Below are 24501 nucleotides of genomic sequence, written 5' to 3' on the forward strand. Positions count from 1 at the left end.
GGGTATTTGCTCTATTCTACCACTAGAGGGCATCCTTTCATTTTTTATCGGTCTCCTTTTGTACACCACAGCAGGTCCAAAAGCCATAGGTATACACAAAAAACTACATTTTCAGTAAACAAAGTTATTCTAACATCAGAAAATGTGAAAAGACAAAAAGATAAAGCTAGAAAATGGTCCAACAATGCAATTTTTAAGGCTCAAGTATGAGGAACATGTGATGTTAGATTCACTCAATAATTTCTTGATTTGGTGGGGATGTCGATAGATGAATTCTGAACTTCAACTCAAATGATGATACAAATATATTGTTTTACAATAACATTAACATTTTTCAGCATATATTCTTCACTGAACTACTGGGGATATAAAAGCGCTTTCCTTTCTCTAATCTAGACATTCCTCAGATTTGTTTAAACTCTTGGAAGCCGTTTAAAGAAAGATCCTCATTTCTTTTGAGCCGCGCTTGTTTTTCAAGTCTCTTCCCCTCTTCACTGGCTCCACACAAGAGTCTTTGCCCCCCAGAGACTCTGTTCAAATACCACAACTAAAAAATTGAGAGATAGAAACCCAATAAATGGCTTCCAAGATCCCAGCACACTAATGGACACACTTTCCCTTGTCAGTCGTGGATGAAGTCCAGGAGTGAGGAAGAGTTGGCTGTGGACTGATATAAGATGGACTAGGTTAAAAGCCATCTGGAATGCCGAGTGGAATTTGACAATCAGAAGATGTGAAATTTAATCTTATTTGGCAGCTATAAATGTTAACGTTACGGTAAGGGATAGATCAACCAAAACTCACATTTTTTTTTCATCATACTCACCCTCGGGTTGTCCCAAACCTATTTAAATTTTTTGATCTGCTAAACACAAGGGAAGATATTTGGAAGAATGTCACTAACAAAACAGATCTCTTCCCTGGATTACTGCCATGGTAGGGGAAATAAAAACTATATTTTTTGTGTTTAGCAGAACAAAGAAATACAGATTTGGAACAATCGGAGGGCGAGTAAATGATGACTGAACTATCCCTTTACACCTTAAAGCAAAGCATTCTTTGTAAACAAAAATGTTCACCAATGTTTGGCGTTTCCATGATTGTATCACAGGTCTTTTCTACAGCAAAATTTGAGCTTTGTATTTTTAGCTGCAGCGCAAGCAAATATATATATAAAAAAGAAATAAATTACACATGAGACAGGTACTCTCTGTACTAGAACAAGATACTGGATAGGTTACTGTACTGTTTCTGAAATACCTCTATTGTGTAGTGCGTTGAAAAACAGGAGTTGTTCTGTTCCTTTTCTGTTTTTTTTCTGAACTGCTTCCTGTCTCAGGGTTTTTTTTCAATATGATACCTGTGAGATGCAGGTTGACCTTTACTCAAGAGGTTTCTGTGTTAGCACACCAGTGTTAATCTGAGGAAAACTGACCTCACACATCCAGTAAGATCACATTGGGACTTTACATAAAGCATTTATGAAAATATTTTAAATATCGTAAATTCAACGTATTTTAAACCTCACTGCTAGAGCTGTCTCTCATTTAAAGAGTGTGAGAGATTTATTGAATCAACAGAACTGGGATTTTGTTTACATTACCTTACTAAAAACAAATTGCAAGTATATATTAAACAAGTCCTAATGCCATTTCTTAATAACTTTTATGCTAACTCTTAGTATTGACAACAGATCTCCTTTGCCTGGTTCTTAAAGTTACACAGATCAAAGTGAGCATTCTCATTGTGCTTTTTACTATAGTCACAATGTCGCCATTCATGCATTGATGTCTTTTAAAGTGAAAAGCCTCTCATAACCCAAAGCATGTTGGCTGAAGAGAGGAGGATGCACCCTGACCTTGACCGGATCACTTTCTTCCAAACCATGTTACTCGTTCATCATCCTTTGATGGAAAGTCTTACGTTCTCAAAGAAATGTACTGTCTGGAGAAGTCGCATAATTTAATGAGATGACCTGTGGCAGGTCATAGGTCAAACTGAGACTTTAATACATTAAAGCGGCATCAAAGCTTTTAGATTTTATGATGTGACACAGCTTTTAAGATGAAAAACCGTAGCTATTTGTATTTATGTTCACAGAAATATTCAAACTAATCATTGAAGTGATTATATTTGGTTACATACACAGTGAAACAGCAGATGCACAAACTACTTGGGTAAAATGTTATGGTACTTCTGAAATCATTTCTATATAGACCCGGAATCATGGTTTAGGATCATATTCCCAGCACCATCTCTGGAAACATCAGAATGGTCCCTCATCAGCTGCAAGTCAAATTTACTTTCATGCTTTCCTCTTGTTCTTTGCACTTCTGAGACTTACCCCGGAGCTATTTTCCCTCCATCATTTCTCTAAGAGAATAAAGAATTACAAGCCAAGAGAAATCATTTGGATGTGGATCAAATGAATCCTCAACAAAATTTGCTTTAAGACTGGAATCGAATCGTTTGCTCCCTTTACGCATCAGTTAGTCCCCCGATGCTCTCCTTCAAACCCCTTTACACGGTCCTGGCGGTAATTCTCAAGGGCGATTCAGTCATTGTTAACCTACAATAAGTTACTTTAGAAACACCTCAATATGCATTACATGGGTTTCGATCATTTTGAAGCCAGACTTTGGTATTAAGAATGGCACTTAATGTGCTTTTGACTAAATGTAGACTACAAATAATAAATGCCATTACAAAATGTAGGCAGTTGCTACTTACCATCTTACCAAGAAGTGGAATTTTATCCCATGAATATTTTTCTATACATTGTAAATGCATAGAGGTCTATGACACATCTGCCAATCATTGACATGATTTTTTTAAATGATAAAAAAGCTTTTTCCAAAGGATGAGCCCTACAGAAAGCAAACCAAGAGACAACACAAACACAGCATTAAAACAGAATCAAGATGCTGTATTAAAATGTACAAAAGCTATACATAAGCAGAGTTTTGCAAACGGCACCATAAAAATCCCAACCCCTCCTTTCCCTCCAAACATTCAGACCTTCAGAGAACTCCGTCCTTGGTGAGAATTTCTTGTAATGCTGGTAAATCAAAGGCAGAAGTCATTTTAGTATGCGCTGTGCTTTATCACAAGCTTGAGGGTGATAAACCAGTTAATTGGGCTGTGATGTCCGCTGAGAGCACACAGTGTACTTGCATATTTCTTTAAAGATATCTCCAAGGGATGTGAGGGTTGACAGGCCTTTTCAGAGTCAAGCTCACAGATGTAATGTCCTTCACCATCACATGGCCAGAATTACAGAGATCTGTAATTACGGAGTTGTTTTGAATCCGGTGCATTAGAAGAAATTGACCATCTCTCCTTCAAATGAGGCAGATTTTCTGCACCAGTTTCTTTTACATTTCGCACTAAAGCAAGCAAAGAGAGCATCAGAGCATTGTACACGTAATGAACAAAGTTTAAGCAGTTACTATGCATTACACATAATTTAAAGCATGAAAGCTAGGGGATAACTATTAACAAAACTGGAAAGAATGCAGTAGAGATATTCATAACTGTATTAGTATATCTATATAGCAGATTACATTGCACTATATGAGTTTTAAAACTTGTTCTTCTATGAGAGGCACTTAGTGAATTTCAGTGCACTGTTGAGAAAGACTTTAGACTGAGATTTAGACTTGTAGTAGCCTAATAACACTTAACCTGATGCACAGTTTTATGTACTACAAACAAACTTACAATATATGGCTTTGTCACATAGATACATCATCTGGAGGTCTTTGCCATACAGGTACAGTCTAGTTGCATACACAAACAAAATGTTGGGATATTTCAACCCACCGTTTGGTCAAAACTGGACAAACCCAACCGCTGGGTTGTAAATTAACCTATGCTGGGTTGTTTCGACCCAAATGTTGGGGATTTTTAACCCATTGCTGGGTCAAATATAAAGATTTTTTTTGGGTTACTTTAACCCAACAATTGTGTTTATCTATTTTTGAGCCAACAATGGGTTGAAATAACCCAACATTTTTTATTTTTGTATTTCAGTACAAACCTTGACATTGATCTACAGAAAAACATTTAGCTAAAAAGTTAAACTTTTGTACAATAATGTAAATCAGTGCCTTTGCTCAAGAAACAAAAATGTATAACGTTTTCTTCCCATTTGAGTAATCTTTAACATATTTATGCTTTGTGTCTGTTCAATGTCTTTACATTTCAAGAACGGCATGAAACAATTCACCCCTCGTTTTATTCAGGGTTTTATAAAATTCTCAAGCCATCATGTTTAAGAACTTGCTTTCCTCTGCAAGGGCAGTTAACATCGAGCTCATGTCCCCAATGGCCATGTTGCCGATACCTGCTGGTATTGATGCTAATGTAACAGAGTTACGAGGGGTGGTGAGCCGCGAGGAATTCTGCGAGAAACTCCGCAGAAGGCCGGGGCTTAATGTGCCGGACATTAGGCTCGAATGATCACAGTCATCCAAAATGGCATCGAAGTCTATCGAAGGATGCTCGAGCGTTTGAGACGAGTCTACCGTGCTGGTGACCTGGTTAACCCCAGGAGATGCCATAGTAGATGTTAAAGCAACAGGGGCTTGGTTTGTGGACGGTGACATGGGTGATGAATTGTAATCCGCATTGGTGTCCAACATACGGATCTCTCCAGAATAGTACATTGTGCTGCCTCCGTTGTTATGTTGACCTATGTTTCCAGGTCTTTTTGGGATTGCTTCTGAAGCGTCAAATCCAGGGTTGATGTTGGATAGAGAACAACCATTTTGCATCAGACCTGAGTGTTGTTTATTCAAAGGTTTGGGCACAGACGGAGGTCTAGGCTGGATCAGTCCTCGGTTTACATTTTGAGATTGAGGGATGTAATTTTGTGGGTTGACATTCAAATGCGTCAAATTTGATCTGCAAGTTTGCATTTCTTGTGCTCTCCCATTGGACATGACCATCCCATTGCATGTTGAAGAGTAACTGAGGTCTTGCCTGTATCCCAATTGAGGATTAATTTGCTCATTGAGATTCGGACATGGATTGGTAATGGACTGTCGATACTGCTGGACTGAATTCATCCTCTGGGTGGTCCTTTGTGGATAAGCCTGTTGCAGGCTAGCCAGATTCTGGCTCATTGGCACGACCTGTTGGTTGGTCCCAAATCCTTGGTAGGTGCCAATGTTTTGTTTCTGCTGCACCACTGTCAAGTTTCCTCGAAGTTGTTGCTGCTTTGGAAGCCTTGTAGTTGTATCCGTTGAACCAGAACTGACCTCATTCCATTGCACAGGCATGTTGTTCTTGTTCATGCATTGTGGGTCTGCCAGGTGCTCCGAACCCGAGCAAAGAGGTGTCGGTTGCTCTCCATGACTTGCGCCATTTGCCATGGCCATTCGCCGTTGCCCGTAAAACTGCTGTTGTTGTTGTTGGGTGGCCACATTACCATGGAAGTCCATTGCACCGTTGACAGTAACTCCAGTGTCCAGATTTGAGTTTACATTCTGCATATTGAGATACTGTACCATATCATCTGGAAGTACCATATCATCCCCTGGCTGATCGACTCCATCGGAGGCCATATTCTCCATTAAAACATTCTCGGAGATACTGGGTGGCCTTTGGCTGAAGGAATGACGGTGCAAGCTGCCATCGGACCAAGTGTTGTTCTGCAAGTTGAAAGCTCGGCGATCTACCGCAGGCAGACGGGACAAGTTCATGTTGCTGATGCTGTTGAACCGCTGAACTCTCGGCAAGGAGAGCGGGTCCAGAGTCGTACGCCTAACGGGATCGCTGGCTCGCCTTGGAAGATGGCCAGGAGCTTCGTGAGGCATCATACCAGGAGCGCCGTAGCTTGTGTCACTGAAGCGTCTGGAGTTTGTTACGGCGGAAGTGTGGTGCGAATATGCTGAACTGTCCTGCGAGTCGTTATACAAGGCCATTCTAGTTTTAAGACTCATTCGATCCATGTTAGGTAGAGGTGTGGGTGGAGCCCCTCCTGTGGCTGCGGCGTATTTTGCCTTGAGACGGTAGTGTTGAGCTGGAGTAAGACTTAGTAAACTTGGGAGCCCACCAGAGCCGCCACAATGGCTGGCTTCACTCGAACGTCGCGACAGATCTGTGGAGATGGGGTCGTATGAGTCTGCTGAGCTGATGTTGTAGTTGCGAACTCCGAATTGTGAAGCTTCACTAGAGCGACGGCTGGAGTAGCACGGGGAGATACCGGAAGACCGACGACTAAGCGTGTACGCCGAGCTCATTGTACTCGTCGAGCTGTCTCTGCGCTCCTGTAGCTGACTTAGCATCGTCATCTCATAAGACAAGTCTCCTAAACGCTGGTTTGGAGGACCAGGCATCGAAATAACCATATTTGGAGTCTCCATCAGTGATTCTAGAAAACATTGACGTGAATATTACTAAACAGAACTTTATTAGTTTCTAAAGTAATTGATTAACAATATTTAGCATTACTTACCGATAGATGGTATTGGAGGCAGCTTGGTATTTCGGACTTGAGGTGTTGTATTCGCCCACAGGCAGGAGTCCCTTACAGATTTTAGCTTTTCTTTCTTGATGTGCTCGAGATGTAAAATGCCTCCCCTATTTTTACGCAGCTGGAGACCTACTCCTGCAGAGATACCAGGAGAACCGGTGGAATCTACTATAGGAGAGTCATCTAAAGCACTCAGGTCCCCCAAACTGCCTCCACTGTGCATGGCCATCTCTACTCCACTGTCATTGTTGTTGGTACTGCCAAGTGGTGATGGCTCACTGCTACATGACGACTGGCCACCAGGGCTGGACTGATACATCTACAGAGGAACAGTAATAAAGCAAGATGGTGAATTTGAATCTTTATAACTGAATTTTAGCAATATTTTGGAATTCGGCATGTCAAAAAGCTACATTGAACCCTTTGAGGTTTATATGACCTGCATTATGAAAACTAACCCTAACCCAGAAGTAGAAACTGTGTGATTTATTCACTCTCATTCTGTATGACTTTCTTCTGTGGAACAAAAAAGAATATATTTTGAGAAATGTATCAGGGGTTTTGTGTCCATACAATGGTAGTTATTGGGGGCCAATGGTGTTTAGATACCAATGTTCTTTAAAATCGCCTCTGTGTGGTGTTCAGTAGAAGAATGACAATATTTCTATTGTCATTGTGTTGAATGTCTGGACTAGAAGCTTCCAACACCAAAGAAAATTCCTTGTGTGTGGAAGCACACTTGGTATAAAAGCTCGTCTGATTCTGAAATTAAGTAATACTGGTTTGAAATGACATTATCTTGAACTATCCCTTTAATGCTATGTTGATAAGGTGGTTGGACAAATGAAACGTCTATACAGTAAATACAAGTTAAAGCAACTGCATTAAACTTATTTAAAGAGGTTTGAATGGTTCAACAAATAAAACACGTCACGCTCACCTCAGAACAGTCTGTCCATTATTTTCACAGTGAAGCATTAAAAGGTCAACCAGAGAAATGTTATATTTGTAAGTTAGTCAAGAGGAGTTAGTACATATATTAAGGCATATCAGTTAGTAGCATTAGTATTAAATACAACAATGTGCACAAACTCTGTACTTGTTTTCTTACCACTGGGTTTTCCGTCTTGATGGATTTGATATGCTGACAGTCATCCACGCCTCTGGTGGTGCTGCTGGCCTCCACCGCCCCTTCTGTTCTTCCTGGATGTTTTGTGCTGGCCTCGCTTTCTTCATTGCCTTTAGGAGGGTGAGGTTTAGGTGGTGCGTCCCCACGCTGCTTCTTAGTGACATGTGCATCTGGACCATGAACCGTCTTCACATGCTTTCTGAGCGAGCTGGGGTCTGTGTAGCGTTTTGTGCAACCCGGGATCTTGCAAACATATGGCTTCTGCAAAGGAGTGACAGAAAGCTTTCAGCGTGCTGTTATTCTTTATGGATGGGAAAATTCACATAATGAAATCCATATTAGAAGTTCAAACCTCATTTGAATGCGTGCGGTTCTGGTGCTTGGCCCGGTCTGAGGCGTTGGAAAACGCCTTGTTGCAACCCTCGTGCTCGCACACGTAAGGTTTTTCCCCCGTATGGGACCTCAAGTGGGTTTTTAGGTTTTCCAGTCGGGAGTAAGCCTTTGAGCAACCTTCAAACTACGGCGAGAAAGTGGGAGAGACGTGAGTCATAACATCAGCGTTTATTAATCTGAACTTTAAATTAAACTTTATGAGTGAGTAACACGAAACTTGTCAAGAACATGTCAAGGCCATATGTCAAAGTTAAATGGAAGAAATAATTTATTTATTGAAACATTTTTGTTTTAGATGCATTCATTCTTTGCAAATTTGAGCCGGAATTGTCAGTGTAATGCAAAACACAAAGTATGAATACACTACAGTGCACTATATACAGTATATCTTAAATGTATATATTTCTTTAAAAAAAACATTGTTTTACAGTAAGTTATAATATCAATTTAATAATACTACACCTAGGTTAAATGTAATGCGTGTGGAACTCCTGACTCCACAGTATTAAAAGGGAAAGTTCACCCATTTTAAACCTGTATGTCTTCCTTTCTTCTGCAGAACACAAAAGAAGATATTTTGAAGAATGTAGGAAACCAAACAACATTGGCCAACGATGGTACCCATTGCATTGGTGTTGTGTCCATACAATAGAAGCGTATGGGTACAGCTGTTGTTCGGTTACCAACATTCTTCAAAATATCTTTTATGTTCTGCAGAAAATATAAAGTTATACAGGTTTGAATGACAAGGGGTGAATAAATGATGTGAATTTTTGGGCAAGCTATCGCTTTAAGAGACACTTGATGCTTTTATCTCCTCAGACATCAAATACTTCTCCATTCTTCCACATTTTTTTAAAACCCGTTTAGAATCAGGTGTTTTGGCTAAACAAGAAACAAACGTATTCCTGCAGGGCTACAGCTTGTTACACTTCTGGTGGGGCCAAATTTAGATGCGTGTATTCCTGCCAGTGTACATGTGTGTTTTTAAGACCTCGTGAAATCAGAACTGGAGTTTTGCGGCTATTAGTCCACGTCTGTTGGCTATAAAATCAGGTTTTATAATGAATGTGTTTGGTTACAGAAAATATCTTCTACCATATATGCACTCTTGTAATGTTTTCGTTTCTAATCTGTCTTTAAATTCGGCAGGTTAACATAACACATTCATATAATGTAAGAAAGAAAAGAAAGTCTGATGTTAGTGGTGCGCCGCTTACTGTGCATTTATGAGGCTTCTCCCCTGTGTGACGTCGCATGTGAACCACAAGCATGTACTGGGCCTTGAAAGGCTTCTGGTCTCGCGAGCACTCGTTCCAGTGACAGACAAACTCTTTCTTCTCTCCGTGGATGTGGTCATTGTTGATATGCTGCAATAAGCAAGAAGGGAAAACAAATTTAAGCTTCATTTTGAAGTATACAATGCTGAAATAATGAGAGTAGCAGCGACGCCAAGTTTCTTCTTAAAGCACATTACATAAGCCCGTATGAAGTCCTACAGGGACGGATCACAAGAAATAAAACCGAACACCATGCCATTACTATGTTTCTCAAGGTATGTAATTTAGTTACCAGCGAGAGCAGACTATAGCCTTGAGACTAAAAAGGATATGTAGGGAGGAAGTCCAAGCCCTCAATGTTACTCTGGTCTCTAAACATCACTTTGTTTCCACATGTTCTCGCAGCTTCTTTCCCGTCTTCCCTGGCAGTAATTACACCTTATTCGCTTAGTCTCGCTTTCAAATATTTTATACTATTTCTAAGAAATACAATTAATAATGGCCAACAGCTTTGTAATCTCTATCAACTGTTCATTTGCTAGGGATGTGTCTAACATTTACACATTTACATTTAGTCATTTAGCAGATGCTTTTATCCAAAGCGACTTACAAAGGGAACAATTCAGGGAGCAATAAGCGATATGTCATAAAAGAGCAATAGAACGATAGGTGCTAATACAAAGTTACTAGTTTACCTGTTGGGAGAAGAGAGATTGTTAGTGTACATTTTCTTTTGGCTAACCAAATAGTTGACCAGTGAGGTAAAACTTTGAGGACATATGTCTTTCTTTTATAGATACTTTAAGTGCCAGTGCTTTTATAAGCACGGCGCGGACAAACAAACTGCATTGTTTCTTCACATCCTTCTACGAGCATTGCATTATTACAAGGCGGGTCACGATAAAAACATCTTGAAACCTTTGCGTTCTGTTCCATTAAGTTGTGCTCTATTTTAAAGGAATGAAAATTCTGTCGTGAATTGCTCACTCTCAATTTGTTCCAAATCGCATACATTTCTTTGTTTGATTGAACACAAAGAAAGATATTTGGACGACTGCTTGTAACCAAACAGTTCTTGGCCCCATTGACTATAGTAGGAAAAATGACAATGGTACACTCTTAAAATAAATGTGCTTCACGATGCCATAGAAGAACCTTTCTTGTCTAAATTGTTCCCTAAAGAACAGCTAACACCCAAAGAACCTTTCGGTTTCACAAAAGGTTCTTTGTGGCAAAAACAGTTCTTCAAATCATAAAAAGGTCTGAAAGAGATGGTTCTTTGAAGATCTTTGACTAAATGGTTCTTCTATGGCATGGCTGTGAAGAACCTTTAAAGCACCGTTATTTTTAAGTGTATTGTCAAAAGTCCCCCAGAAGAGTTTGCTGTCCTACATTCTTCAAAACATCTACCATGGTAGTCAATGGGGTCCAAGAACTGTTTGGTTACAAGCATTCTTCTAAATATGTTTCTCCTCTTTCTCTTTTTACACAGATTTGGAACAACTCGAGGGTGAGTCAATTATTTTTGCGTGAACTACACCTTACATGTAAATTCCCCTTTAAAAACGTATCTAAAAACATTGTATTTATACAAATCTTTATTAGGACAAAATTGTTTATTTAATAATACATATCCTAGTATGCATTCTTGAAAATATATTTCCGTTAACTCCCAGATGATTCCTAAGCATCGAGTCTCGTGAGGAGCCAAACTGGCTCAGGGTGTTCCGGTCAGGGCAGCGAGTTTGACTCTAAGCACGAGTGTATGTGTCACATTGCGGTTTTCAGATTATTATTAACAGCCAGCAGAAGGGCCGAGGTGTCAGAGGTGGAAAGGGCCACTCCAGAACTGCAGGCATGGTGACGGATATACTACATGGCCTCGGGGAAGGTCAAAGGCCAGAGGGTGTACAAAGTCAGGGGCCATACATGTGTGTGTGTGTGTGTGTACATGTGTGTAAGGCATTTTGTGAGACTTCGGTTGCACCACTGTGGGTATCAACATGCTCATTAACCCTTAATGTGTGAGTGACATGAAAGGATCGGTTACAACTCTAAAACGGATGGTCTAAAACTTGTGTGGTGGGCTGTGTCTACATTAAAAAGCAGAAATAAGCTGTTTGTAATTAGTTTTTGTTATTGTTCTGTGATAGTGATCATTTCAAGAAGATAGCTCTGTTCCAAAACCTAGTAAGCTGCATACCAAGACACCATTTGAAGGTATCAAAAATGAATCCAACATTCATTCATTAGAATTCTAGGCTTTTGAGATATTCATTTAGGTTAAATCTAAGGGGGCATATTCACAGGTATACTTTATATGGACAAAAGTCCCAGAATACACATTTCCAAGCTAAACCGAAACAAAACAAATCTTTAGGTGGCTCCAAGGTCACTAAGAGCTCCCATGTTGTGGAAAGTCGAGTATTTTTCAAAACACCAAAGTAAATGGGTTAGAGGAAGTTGACTAACGTGAACTAGCTGGTCCTGGGTGTCGTACTCTTTTGAACATCCCTCCCAATGACAGTTGGTCTCATATACAGCTTCAGGCTCTTGCTTGCATTCATCTTTATCAAGTTCCTCCCGTAACTCCATGTGATCCTGCACAGAAAACGGCATCAGCATTTACTGATAGATTCTTAGTTACATACCTGTTGATACATATAAGCATCTCTAGCTTATCTGTAAGACTTGCAATAATACCATGAGAGCTGTACAATGTGCACAATGCATAAGTGTGTACATACGTGTATGTGTATTTAATTGGTTTTTCCCTTACCTTCTCTATTTCATATTACTTTTAAGGTTTATCTTCCATCTTTTTTGTGTTTTTTATGTTGTTTTCTTGAATTGGTTTTCTTGTACAGCTGCTTTGATGCAATACAATTATTCAAAGCACTATAGAAATAAAATTGAACTCAATTATGTCTCATATTCTTCTAAAAACCATTAAGGAGAATTGTTGGCATAGTAGTAAAGAATTTGTTAAGAACCTTTTGAGTTCACATTATCATAAGGTTTGACGTCTACACACTGACAGACGGATTCTCTGAGAAAATATGAGAAAAACACAGTAGTTGAGATCTACTTGGAGGAGCCTAGCTGAAGAGACTTCTGGGAAAAAGAACAAGACTTCATAGGATCTTATTGCTGTAAAAAGAATGATGATATTAAAGTGATGCCATTTGTGATAGCTTTTCTTTAATAACTGATCCCTGTGCCTTTTAAATAAACTAAATCTTTGTTTAAATATATGGGAATCCAATTTTTACAACTCATTTCCAACAAAGTATTGTAACCCACAATTCTCTTAAGGTCTGGGAATGTTCAGAATGCTTTTACGCTCTAATAAACTTTAAACTTAAGCGTTCTGAAACCTCTCTAATGTGGCGAGGGAACGGAATGCTTCAAGGCTACATCTAATGTCAACTCCCACATACCAATTTGTGTGATATTCAGTCAAAAGAACCGAGTCTGCTTACCAGCAATTGCTACGTTGTTATGAGCAACTAAAACAGCAAATGATAACTGGTCTTTTCAAACTGTATCCCAATGCAACCATGAAATCTAGACCTCCTCATATATAGAGGATTTTGAAGCAGTCTGATGTTAAATCAACTTCACAAACCTGAGAACCAGGTGAGATGGGATGTGGTCCGTCTGCTTCCGTTTTGACCTTTGACCTCTTGATGATCATGGGATTCACCGTGCTGCTGACGGCTGAATCTCCGCCAGCGTTCTAAAAGAGCAAACAGTGATGGGTGAGAGAGAGAGAGAAGTAGAAAAGAGTAGGCAAGAAACTCGACGATAGTTTGGCTGCTGGCACGAGGGGCGATTTCACGCCTACAAAGTTACCGCGAGCTCCATATGCCTTATTTTACAAAGCATCTCACCGCAGAGACTAAACAGTTTAGACTGCACCATGAGCGTCTGTCAGATGGAAATATGAAAAGGAAGAAATTATTACGCCCAGAGTGCGGCTGCAGACTTTGATCGTCAGATGGATTCATAATTCAACAGACAGTCTCCGAACACACAGGCTTTCCATGGAGAAACGATGGGAAGAGAAAACCGTGAGCCGCTACAATATGGCAAAGACAGGGTTTGCTGAAAAGTGAGGGAGAAGTGTTTCTAATAACGGGTAAAGTGTGTGTGCATTGGAGAAATAGAGCGGACTGGTGTCAGGACAGACTGTAGAGGAAGTTTACATTCTGGATGGCCACAATGTTTACATTGGAGTGACAGCCACTTTTGGCTGATGAAGCTTACATAGTTAATAGTATAAAAGCTTGGCTTAGAGGGAGATGGGTAGCAAAATAAAGAGAAACTCTGCTTAGACCAGCATAAATATCTACGTTCAAAGTCCATCAGAATGGTCTGGACTGTTTACCCAAAAATTTCATTTCCTCCTTCTTATGTTGTTCCAAACCTGTATGACTTTCTTTCTTCTCCAGAACTCAAATGAAGAAATCGTGCCATTGTATGAACACAAAACATTTCTCAAAATATCTTCTTTTGTGTTCCACAGAAGAAAGAGTCATACAGATTTTAAAAAGACACAGAACAGACATAATTCATTAATGACAGAATAGTTTTTTTGGGTGAACTTGTTTGTCATGTATCTGTCTTTAGAACTAGTAGATCTAAACAATTGCACGGTTTAATTAATCTGTTCGTTTAATGCCATAACAGCTTCCATGGCTATTTGCATGGAGGGAAAAAATCATATTAGGTTTTTATCATTTATTTTATTCTAAAAAATGTAAAACTGTATTAGGCTATACAAATGTATTCAAAGGATTTAACTGTTTGCACTGTTTGGTAAAATAAAAATATACATATGGTAAGATTTGAAAGCAGCATTGTATTTTTTTCCATATAATTGAATAACAGTAATGTCTTCAGGTCTGTAAGCGTGGGAACGTTGAGCCTAGAACACAACAACAACACATGTAGAAATCATAAATCTCTGTGAATTCACCTGGCTAGTGTCTGTGTTGGTATCAGTGTTGTTGGTCAGGGCTGCAGCTGCCACCAGCGTCTGCTGCCTGCTGCTGAGGGAGGGGGTGTGCTGAAGCAGAGGGGGTGTGTGTCCAAAAGGGTTCAGACCCCTATGCTGGGACAGCAGCTGGTGATACGCTACTGGTGTGATGGGATGTGGAAAAGTGAAGGATGGACTGAGATGTGGAAAAAATAAAATAAATAAAAAATCACATTAAGAGGTTATTCACAGATCAGTAAATCAATCTGAAGCCAAAGCATGGCCAAACAGAGAACAGGCATTTCTTGTACCTGATTGCTCCTACGGAGAGGTGACCATAAGAGCTGCTGGCAGCCGAGCTGGAACGGGAGTTATTGATGTATGCCACCAGAGAGTTGGGTGAGGTGCGGATCATGGTCTGCAGGTCGATGCTGGCATCCGAGACCGGAGAGATGGACAACGCCCGCTTTCTGCTCAGCCTCGGCGTCAGTCTGGGACTGGGGAAACGGGACACTGCACAGAAAGAGACACTTTTTTTTAAAATGCAACACTATAGGCAAAAAAGATATTAGAACACTGAATTTTCTCCCACTGTAAATAATGTATCTACCCAATCATACCAGTTTTGCCCAATCTTTGGACCAAATTTAATTTAGCAACACTGAAAGATTTTCCAGTCTACATTTTGTGTACCACAATAAGCATTCATTCATTTTTGTGCATGAAATCTTGAATAACAAGATTTGAATAACGAAAATGATAAAGAGGTAAAAGTGTCTGATGTGACTCTTTTAGAAGTCTGACTTAAAGGGACAGTTCACCCAAAATGTCACTCATTTACTCACCCTCAAGTTGTTCCAAATCTGTATACATTTCTTTGCTCTGATGAACAAAGAGAAAGATATTTGGAAGAATGCTTGCACCCCAAAAGTTCCTGGCCACCATAAACTACCATCGTGGGAAAAATTACAATGGTATTTAAAAGTGCCCCAGAACTGTTTGCTTTCCTATATTCTTCCAAATGTTTTCTTTGTTTTTCTCAGTGTTCATCAGAACAAAGAAATGTGATTCTTTGAAACAACTTGAGGGTTTTTTGGGTGAACTGTTCTTTAAACGTCTTAATGTTTCTTCAGGCGGGTGCATGTACTCATGTCCAGCTGTTCTGTACCAAACAGGTGCTGTGCATTAGCCCTGGTGTAAAAGGACAGAGAACAGCAGCCGGGCAGGAGGCTTTTATGGCCTTTGGGTGGGCATCACCAAAGGTGCTAGCAACAGGAAACATGTAATGAGTTCATACATTAAACTACACACAAACACAAGCACCTCGCAAAAACCCTCTGCTGACATTTCAGAGGTCTGTCGAATCCTTGCCAATTCCCAGTTCAAATCACATGTTCCTGTCATTTTTGACAACTGTTTTGATGTGCATTGCAAAAAAACATATGGCATTAAAAATGTGTTACCCTAATCTAACCCACTAAACATACACAAATTATAGGTTTAAATGATGCAAATTCTTTTCATACAAAATATATATACAAATGTAAGTATGATGTGTTGAAAGGACGTGAAATTATTACACTAATATAACAAAAAATGTAAACAGACTTCCACCCATACACATGGTACAGGTTGAGCCAATAGGTTTGTGTCAGTTTGGACGTGATGCTCAAAAATAGAATCTAAAAAATAAAACATCCCACCTTTGACCTAAAAAAACCCTATATAAATCAACCTCCAAGGGATGCAAGCATCTAAGAGAAGCAAGTAACACTTTGTGCGTAAAGGTGTCATCTCTATTACGGTTTTCAAGTAATGGGATGTTGGCTTTTCTTGGAGAGAAGGCAGTGAAATACAAACTGTAAATCACAAGAACAAACATCAAAGCCAAAACTTGAAATGTGTTTTATTTTCTTATTAAAAAGGTATGAATGTCAACAGATTGTAACCATGAAAAGGCAGGCAGTGCTCCATTCAGAACGTCTGTCGTAAAATCATTAACAGATCCTGTCTAAGTCGCACCGCTGCCACGTTGATGAGGCGGCGTGTGGCAGAACTTGGCTGGCTTCTTCCCACTGAGTCAAAAGAACACCAGGGGGTAGCAGCGCCTGACCTGTCCCACAAACTCTGTGATGGTGTTTTCGTAAGCTGCGTAATTTAGGGGTGTGCAGGTTTCTGGGGAGAGCTTTAACAGATGTGCAGTGCAGTGCGCCTGCGGTGGCAGCGTGCGGACCCCATGGCATAGGGTATGGTGGGTGGAGGTAGGCGCTTTTAATTGAGGATCTGGCCTTATAGTATATACGTCTTTATAATTACAGTCTGCACGTTTACAAAAGAGCCAATTATATTAGGAATCTGCTGTGATGTTTTTATTGGGCAGCCTTTGTGATGTTAAAAAAAGGATAACTATATTTAAAAAAAATTCAACCTTGCATAAATGTGAATCTTTGTTAATCTTCTAATGTTTTAAGAAATGAAAATGGTTTAATTTTATTCAACCCTTATGCTGTTGGAAACCTTTAAATGACTCTTTCTCCTGTGGAATACAAAATAAGATATTTTCAGAAATGTCTCAAATGGTTTCGTGTCCGTACAATGGAAGTCAATGTGAGCCAATGTTGTTTGGTTGCCAATGTTCTCCAGAGGTGTAAATAGTCCCTGAAAACCATACTTGAGTAAAAGTACAGATACCTTGCAGTGAAAATGACCATTACAAGTTCCAAGTCACAAATTTTAAAACGACATCAGTAAAAGTCTTGAGTATTTGAGTATTTTACACATACTGAATGAAGGCTCAAAGCAGCACTTGTCCTCAACACTTAAGCGATATGTCAGTGAAAAACAAGAAATTAATGATTCTTGAGGAGAGCAATCGCATCCAACTGAACACCTCAAAATTGCAACAAATCAAGTTCGACACTATAGCCTACGTCTATTACAAACACCCTAGTCTCAGTTAAGCTCAAGTGCTCATAAGGAAACCAATATTCTTCAAAAAGATCTCTTCAGCAAATCTTTTTTTTATTATTTATTAAAATAAATACAATTATGTTTAGTAAAAAATTACAAAAGTCAAAGCCTTTTTGCGCTGGACATGCTGGTTTTGGCCTTATTGTTGGCTGCAGTCGTGTCCTCTTCCCACATAAAACACCAGCAAATGTCAACTACCTGATAATGCACCCGCATTCGCATAAAGAAGCCATGTTGACAAGTTTCAGTAGGTAAGGGCAAAACTGCACAAGATATAGTACCAATGCCCTGTAAATGACAATATTGTTTCATCTGTGGCAGAAAAAAACTGCTGTAGAAAAAGTGCCATGCAGTGTGTAATCTGTCACTGCATTAGTCATGTAGTGGAGTAAAGTAACATACTTATAAAAATAAATTAGTCAAGAGAGTAAAAGTTCTCAGTACAACTACAAAGTAGCCTAAAAGATGCTCAAGTACAGTAACTCATTGCATTTACTTCAATACTTTACACCACTGATGTTCTCTTAAATATATTCTTGTAAAGTCATACAGGCTTGGAAGGCGAGTAAAGGATGAACGTTTTATTTTTGGGCTGAATTATTCCTTTAAGTACTCTATAAACACCACAGCAAAATACTGGAGTGTTGCTCGGGCGCAATGTTGGCACGTTGCTCTTGTGAGGATATAATATGCGCCTATAGGCGTGCACAACGTTTGTACATTCTGCTTATTACATACAGAGGGACGCGCAGAAGCACACAATAATCTGCAACTGGCTCTTAAAGGCAATGGAAGATGACACTCTGATTGGTTTATTGGATGTTACGCCCCAAAAATACCCATTAGTCATTAACAGAATCGGGACATCCCGTTTAGACCATGGACCCAGGAGCGCCGACCATTTTCCCACTGTTAAACTAGCAAATGTGGATTCGGACACGCATTGAGTGTACCTGCGCCGTACGCTTTAAACCATGCACTTAAATTATGAAAATATGGCCCTAAATCACATTATAATGGATATCAATCAGCACTGTGAATTATATAAAATCATTTAAAGCTGCAAATTTGTGCTGTTTTCAACACAAATTTTTATCTGCTCAACAACAGATTTTTGTTAATTTTCAAACAAAAAAAGTTACAGATTGAAGCTTTTAAGATACTGATGGCTGAAAAAGACTCACTGTATCATACATATATATATAAATATATCATTATATTATAAGTGGCATTAACAGAAAAGGGTGACATTTTTTTAAAGTTGTTAATCGAATTAATACCATGACACCATGATACCATTTACTATGAAAGGGTTTGCACTGGATACATCCAGAATCCAACCCCAGCCGGCGTTGTGCAGGCGTATATACAGTATGTGTGAGTGTACATAGAGGATTGTGTATTAGAATAAACTGCAGTGCTGACAGGACCCCCCCCTTCCATACACTGAAAACCTCGTTTCACAAACACCAGGGTCCGGCCTGCAGCCGGACACCAGACGTTTGCTTTGGCAGCTGCTATTATCATGGGACCTTGAACTGTTCCCTGCTGGCTACGCCACACAAATGACTTCAACATTTGTTTTCCCCTCTTTCCATTCAGAATCTTAAAGCGTTCCTGTGTAATCAACCCAATTAGGGAGAGTTAGGGGGCCGCCAGCCCCCTTTACGCCATCGGAGCAGAGCGAAGAAGCAGATAATTGGGCCATCGGTGCAAGAGAGAGGTCTGTTCAACATATTATCCAGCCCTTTTGGGTATCGGACAGTGTCTGTCTGTGACTAGTGACGGCCTCTGATTTATTTATTCATCTATCCGGGGTGCAAGGCCAGCATTTCCTATCTTCCCTACAGTGAAGCACTGACTGTGACCACTCATAACATTGCATGCACTATAGACTGACTAAGAGTACACAATGAGGACCCAAGAAACGTTACCGCGCGTCGAAATCTGTCTGGCTGTGAGGGGTAAACGCGGCTGTGTTGTTTTTAGCAGCGACTGTGCTTTCACCCACCGCGTCGCCATGTCAGGCGCAGGCCACAATTAACATGTTAAGTAAACACCATTGGCATGCACAAGCATTTGGCACAGCACTGGAGCATTTTAGCAAGACGTGCATTTGACGCCAACCTCTTTCATTGTTAGGAGCAATTTGTTATTTTAGGGCCTGTTGGGGCAAATGCACTTGGCATTCACATGGCTGGCAGACTGAAAAAGGAGTGCTTATGTATCTACAGTGCTTACATGTTGAGTTACATGAGTAACATGTTTTCAATGCTCTTTGGGTGTATGTTCAAGATAGACGTGATGCCTCATCATTCTTTATGTTAAGAGTTTACTCTTACCTGTTGAGGTCATGGATGACTGAAGTAAGGGAATGTACCATGGATATTTAATCAAAGGAGATTTGTTGTAAACCTTCTCAAAGCTAAAACCTGTGCATTTGAAATTGTTGGAGCACTAAAGCTAAAATCTGTAATTATTAGTTTCAAATTAGTTTCAACAAGTATGTGAGGTTAAAGTGAGCAGCGACTACACTACTTAGATTTATATACTTGTGATGACACATATAGCAATTATAAAAACATGACACATACTCACTTAAAGAGACAGTCCATCCAAAAATAAATATGATGTCATCATTTACTCGCCCGCATGTCATTTCAAACCTGTGTGACTTTATACTTCCGCAGAACACAAAAGAAGATATTTAGAAGAATGTTGGTAACCGAACAATGACGGTTCCCATTGACTTCAATTGTATGAGCACAAAACCAATGCAAGTCAATGGGTACCACTGCTGTTGCCACAGTGACATGGATGAGAAAATTTTAACACAATTTTCATTTTTTAATGAACTATCCCTTTAAGTGAGTGTGTGTCATATTTGCAAAGTATATACATCGAAGTATAACGAATGCAAACACTCACTTGAATGTCAAGTAAGAATGTTTTTTCACTTACAGTAAAGTCTATTACAATCTCAATAACGTGCACACATGCGCACACATTTTCCAGTGATCCCGGAAAGTGGGTCTGCCGCATTTATTAGTACATGAATTGATTTTTAAATTTGCACATGAATTTTATCGCTACACCATTCCAAACCAAAAGGTAGACTCTGTAATGCATATTTATCAGCCTCTTGCTCCACTGAACGGGTTGCTTTATGCAGGCACCCTGCGAACGAGCCATGAGCTGACATTAACCGTCAATGAAAGCCCTGTATCTGTGGGTTGGAGTGAGAGAGCCTCGTACACCTGAGTGCCCAGAGTATGACCACATCAGTCCAATCCACAGCCGAAGCCAAAGACACAGCTCGGGGTGGGAGAAAGCCCTGCGCTGTATCTCTGTTTGTGGCCGTTTGGACGAACAAGCCTCAATACACAAACTGCGGGCAGTCAGCTCCACAGCGGCCAGGGTTGGCAGTCAAAAATGCAACTTTTACGGCTGATGTGTTACGATCATAAAATAAAAGTAGAGGTTCGTGTTTGATTAGTGATTGGACATGTAATTGGAACATGCGACGGGACCGGGTTTGTGGATTTATGCAGGAACTGCGCAGAGTTGCTGTGGGTGGCTGCAGTGGATCAAAGCAGCGCAGCATATACAGTGTACACACACACGAGTATGTGCCAGTTTATGTGCTTGATTACTTTAAATCACTAATTTCCTGAGCAGACACTCAACACTGACCGACCTTCAATTCTCACAGTGCGGCCCATTCACAACCTGCACACCCATACTCTTATACAGAGCAGAAATGTTAAGCGAGTTAATATAAACTACAGTGATTTTACTAAGCAAATTTCTTAGGAAATGTGTGAAGCCTGCCTATTGCTTCTGTGAAATGCCGGCAAGTACACTAATACAAATTTGTGTTCAATAAACTGTTAAGGATTGTAACAAAACTGAACCTAGGATATTAAGATAGCATTTTAAAAAATCATTCTAAATTTAAGAGAATAGCAAAGTCCAAACACAACTTTGACACAAGAGAAACGATATCACTTTCAGAGCAATGTTTGTAAGCGAATAAACGATAAAACATAGACAGCCAATCACCATAAGCTAGCGCTCTTAAATTGTGAAACTGCAGCACAAAGGATGGAGATGTGGCTTTGGAGAGAGCTCTGATTGTACGTTAAAAGCTAGCATGCTAATGCTAACCTCTATAGAGGGTATGCATTGACGTCACTTTCCCACGTGAACGCGCCGGGACATGCCCCCCTTGAGCGCCAGTACACGTTCCAGAGTGGTAAAACATGCAGCAAAATGGCTGAGGAGAATAGGAGAAACAAAGAAACCGGGACTAAAACACGCAATTATTTGCTGAAACTACAAGCAGCTGGACTCGACGGTGATCCTTACGACTTCCCTATGACTTACAAAGGAATCAGGTGTTCCTGGACCCTGAAATGTTGCACGGAATTGCGTTTCCTTACATTGTTAGCAGTCATTTTCCTGAATGTTTTGCCCCTCACGGAGACACGCTCTCGCGTGCTCACGTGGTGTTCACGTGGAAAAGTGAAGACACGTCCATACCCCATTAAATTTCTCAAGCTAACTTTAAACAAACAGCGTTATCACCCATTGGTGTAGATGCTAATAAGCTGTTGTTTTTACAATTATCGTTCTTGTTATGAACAGGCCATTTTATTGTGTAATTATGTAGGAAAAAACAACTTGGCAGCTCATCCAATAAGAATTTAAAATCAAAGTATCTATTAATAGACCACTTCACAAGATGTAAACACTGGTCCAGAAGCACATCGGTTTTTTTTTTTATCGTACATATCTTCGCTGTCCTTCCGAAGCCTCGGATGTCCAAATTCACCGTTTTTCAGCTAATGGAAAAAACACTCTATATTTTTAATGATTAAATACAGTGTGGTCAAAGTTGATACTTTAACGGTGACCATGATTTGACAAAAATAAATCACAAAATATGGAGATACGATGTTTCAGAAGGACAGTAGCGATCTCCAATTAAATCTTAAAGATATGCGTTTAATATATCTGTTGGTTGTATTCTATACAAACGCTGTGCAGTGTTAAAAACCTAAAACATGAAGCTCTTCTGCACCGGTGTTGTTTACCTCTTCTGATGTGGTCTATAACGGTATTTCATTACAGTATATCTAACTAAACCCCTCTCACAGTGACACCCCAGATAAACAGTACCGCTTTAAAACTCGGGGACTGAACCCTGCTTGGCCGCATTTCTGTACCTTATCGTGAGACCTAAACTTCAACCTGCATCACCTGTAAAGATTATACGATGACAGGGGAAATGAAATAGCGATCCTCTGGGCATCTTTTAACAATGGCACATTATTAAACCAAGGAGGCATCTGTACCTTATAAGATCACGACTGTAAACCATTCTATTACATGACTAATTGGATCACGTTACATAGCAGAGAGAGGGGGTACATCGCTGCCATAACACTGCCTCGAAAACAAAGAACAGAGATGAAAGGCCTGGCATTACAGCCACTGCGAAAACTATGTCTGCCTTCCTTACTGTCTACTCGCCTTTTAAGGTGAAGCTTGAGGGAAGAGTTGAATGTTACAGTACTTATAATAACACATCACACCTGCATCCCGATCTAAATTAGAGGCCTTAAGAGAAAGCACGCCTCATAAATTGCAACGATCGATGTTTACAGAGGCTTTGGAAGGGAGTCATGTTTTATACGTAGGTGACTAAAGTCTAATATTTTTCGTGGAATGCTTGTAAACCATTAATTTTATACAACAATCGCTTTTTGCTGAGCGTAGCCAAAGTGTAATTGGCTATTTGTATTAACTTGGTCTAGTTTTTATCGTTACATCTTTAAACGTATAATTGCTATCTTTCCAACATGTTTTCCAAAAAAACATGTCTTCAGTTGCTCAGAAGATTGTGTCAGGTTTCGAAAATCAAAAGAGACACAACCTTTCGGAAGCAGGGCTTGGGATTGAATGTTGGTTAGTGTAGTACACAAGTCGGATAACGTACTGTCCACAGGGCTCATGTAGTCGGGGAGATGTGCGGCTGCGGCTCCAGTCTGCATGAGCAGGTCTCCATAAGTGCTTCGGTGACTGGTGATGAGATGATAATACTCAGAGGGGTTTGCTCCAGGTGGAGGAGGGGGCAGACCAAACAAACTCCGTTCCTTCATGTGTTCATGGGTCACTGCTTAAAGAGAGAAAAGGATGTTAGCTTGTGAATGAATTTCATTTCTGTAGGGGAAGTTGGGTACGATGTCTCGCCACAAAATCAAATAAACGTTTTTGTCATGACAATATCTTTGGAAGAGGTTGAGCGCATCTTAAAGGGACACAGTTCACAGTGAAATGAAACAACATGAGGTTGAGTAAATGATGCCAGGATTTTTGGGTAAACTGTACCTTTAAGCACCTTGCCCACACCTAATAAACGACCATCTAAATGTGTCAAAGGCAATACACAAACGCGCCACATATTTGTTATTATTTCTGCCCAGGTCAGATAACCATTAGTGCCTCCAGCATTTTTTCTGTAACACTTTCCTACAACGTGGAAATAACACAAGGGGCTCTACTTCTTCTACCACTTCCTTCTTGGTCGTTCATGCCATAACAGATCTATCAGGAACAATTAGGCCCCGGCGAGGTTAAAAAAGAACAGGCGCGTGTTTGTGCTGGATTCATGGCAGAACAAGGCCGTTTATTTTCTCCGCACTCGCCGGATCGTATGACTGTGTCTCCAGAGAGGCTCGGAGACAGCGGAGGGGTACGGCGGAGGCCGGGACTAATAAAGCCCCGAGGCAATGGACCAGTGAAGGCTGGTCAACAGTCAGAGGGGCCGCTTTGGAGCTGGGGACATCTCCTTTTATCTTTATCAGCGATCCTTCACGGACCTTGAGTTGAACAGAAGCTGTAAATGAAGAACATGATTGACTTCTACAAACCCAAAGCTCCATCACAAAGCGGCCAGGATGTTTCAAAGTTAGCTGCCCATGTAAAGCACAGACTCGCTAACAATAGGCACGGTTGAAAACTTAATTAACACAGATTTTTTTGTTTGAGGTAAAAGGTCTAGTTCAACCTAGGATAACAAAGACCTTCCATAGTACATGTAAACTAATGGGAACAAAGTTAAGGGGTTTTGGTTATTATAAGCTCTTATTCATGCTTAATTTCTGGCATTTATTCACCAATGCGATCTTTTCCACATTGCTTATTTAACGGTGAAAGCGCAGACGCATTACTGACAAGATTGTGGTAAGTGATTTATCTCTTATTT

The 24501-nt window shown here is 40.1% G+C and overlaps 1 protein-coding gene across 2 annotated transcripts in view; it reads right to left on the reverse strand.

Moving 5' to 3' along the window:
• Window positions 1-2907: 2907 nt before the first annotated feature.
• gli2a (GLI family zinc finger 2a) overlaps window positions 2908-24501 on the reverse strand; it is a 65321-nt gene continuing 43727 nt past the window's right edge. Inside the window, exons 5-14 of one of the 2 annotated variants that reach the window (XM_079464785.1) lie at window positions 23233-23412; window positions 14573-14774; window positions 14262-14457; window positions 12909-13019; window positions 11753-11881; window positions 9221-9370; window positions 7960-8124; window positions 7590-7868; window positions 6461-6797; window positions 2908-6376 (exon numbers count right to left, since the gene is read on the reverse strand). In XM_079464785.1, the coding sequence (XP_079320911.1) occupies window positions 4260-6376; window positions 6461-6797; window positions 7590-7868; window positions 7960-8124; window positions 9221-9370; window positions 11753-11881; window positions 12909-13019; window positions 14262-14457; window positions 14573-14774; window positions 23233-23412 (3866 nt within the window). In that variant the 3' untranslated portion in view covers window positions 2908-4259. The remainder of the gene's footprint in view (window positions 6377-6460; window positions 6798-7589; window positions 7869-7959; window positions 8125-9220; window positions 9371-11752; window positions 11882-12908; window positions 13020-14261; window positions 14458-14572; window positions 14775-23232; window positions 23413-24501) is intronic. The other variant, XM_079464786.1, reaches the window with a different exon arrangement.

This window comes from Barbatula barbatula, assembly GCF_947034865.1.
Source record: "Barbatula barbatula genome assembly, chromosome: 9".
Lineage (NCBI taxonomy): Eukaryota > Metazoa > Chordata > Actinopteri > Cypriniformes > Nemacheilidae > Barbatula > Barbatula barbatula.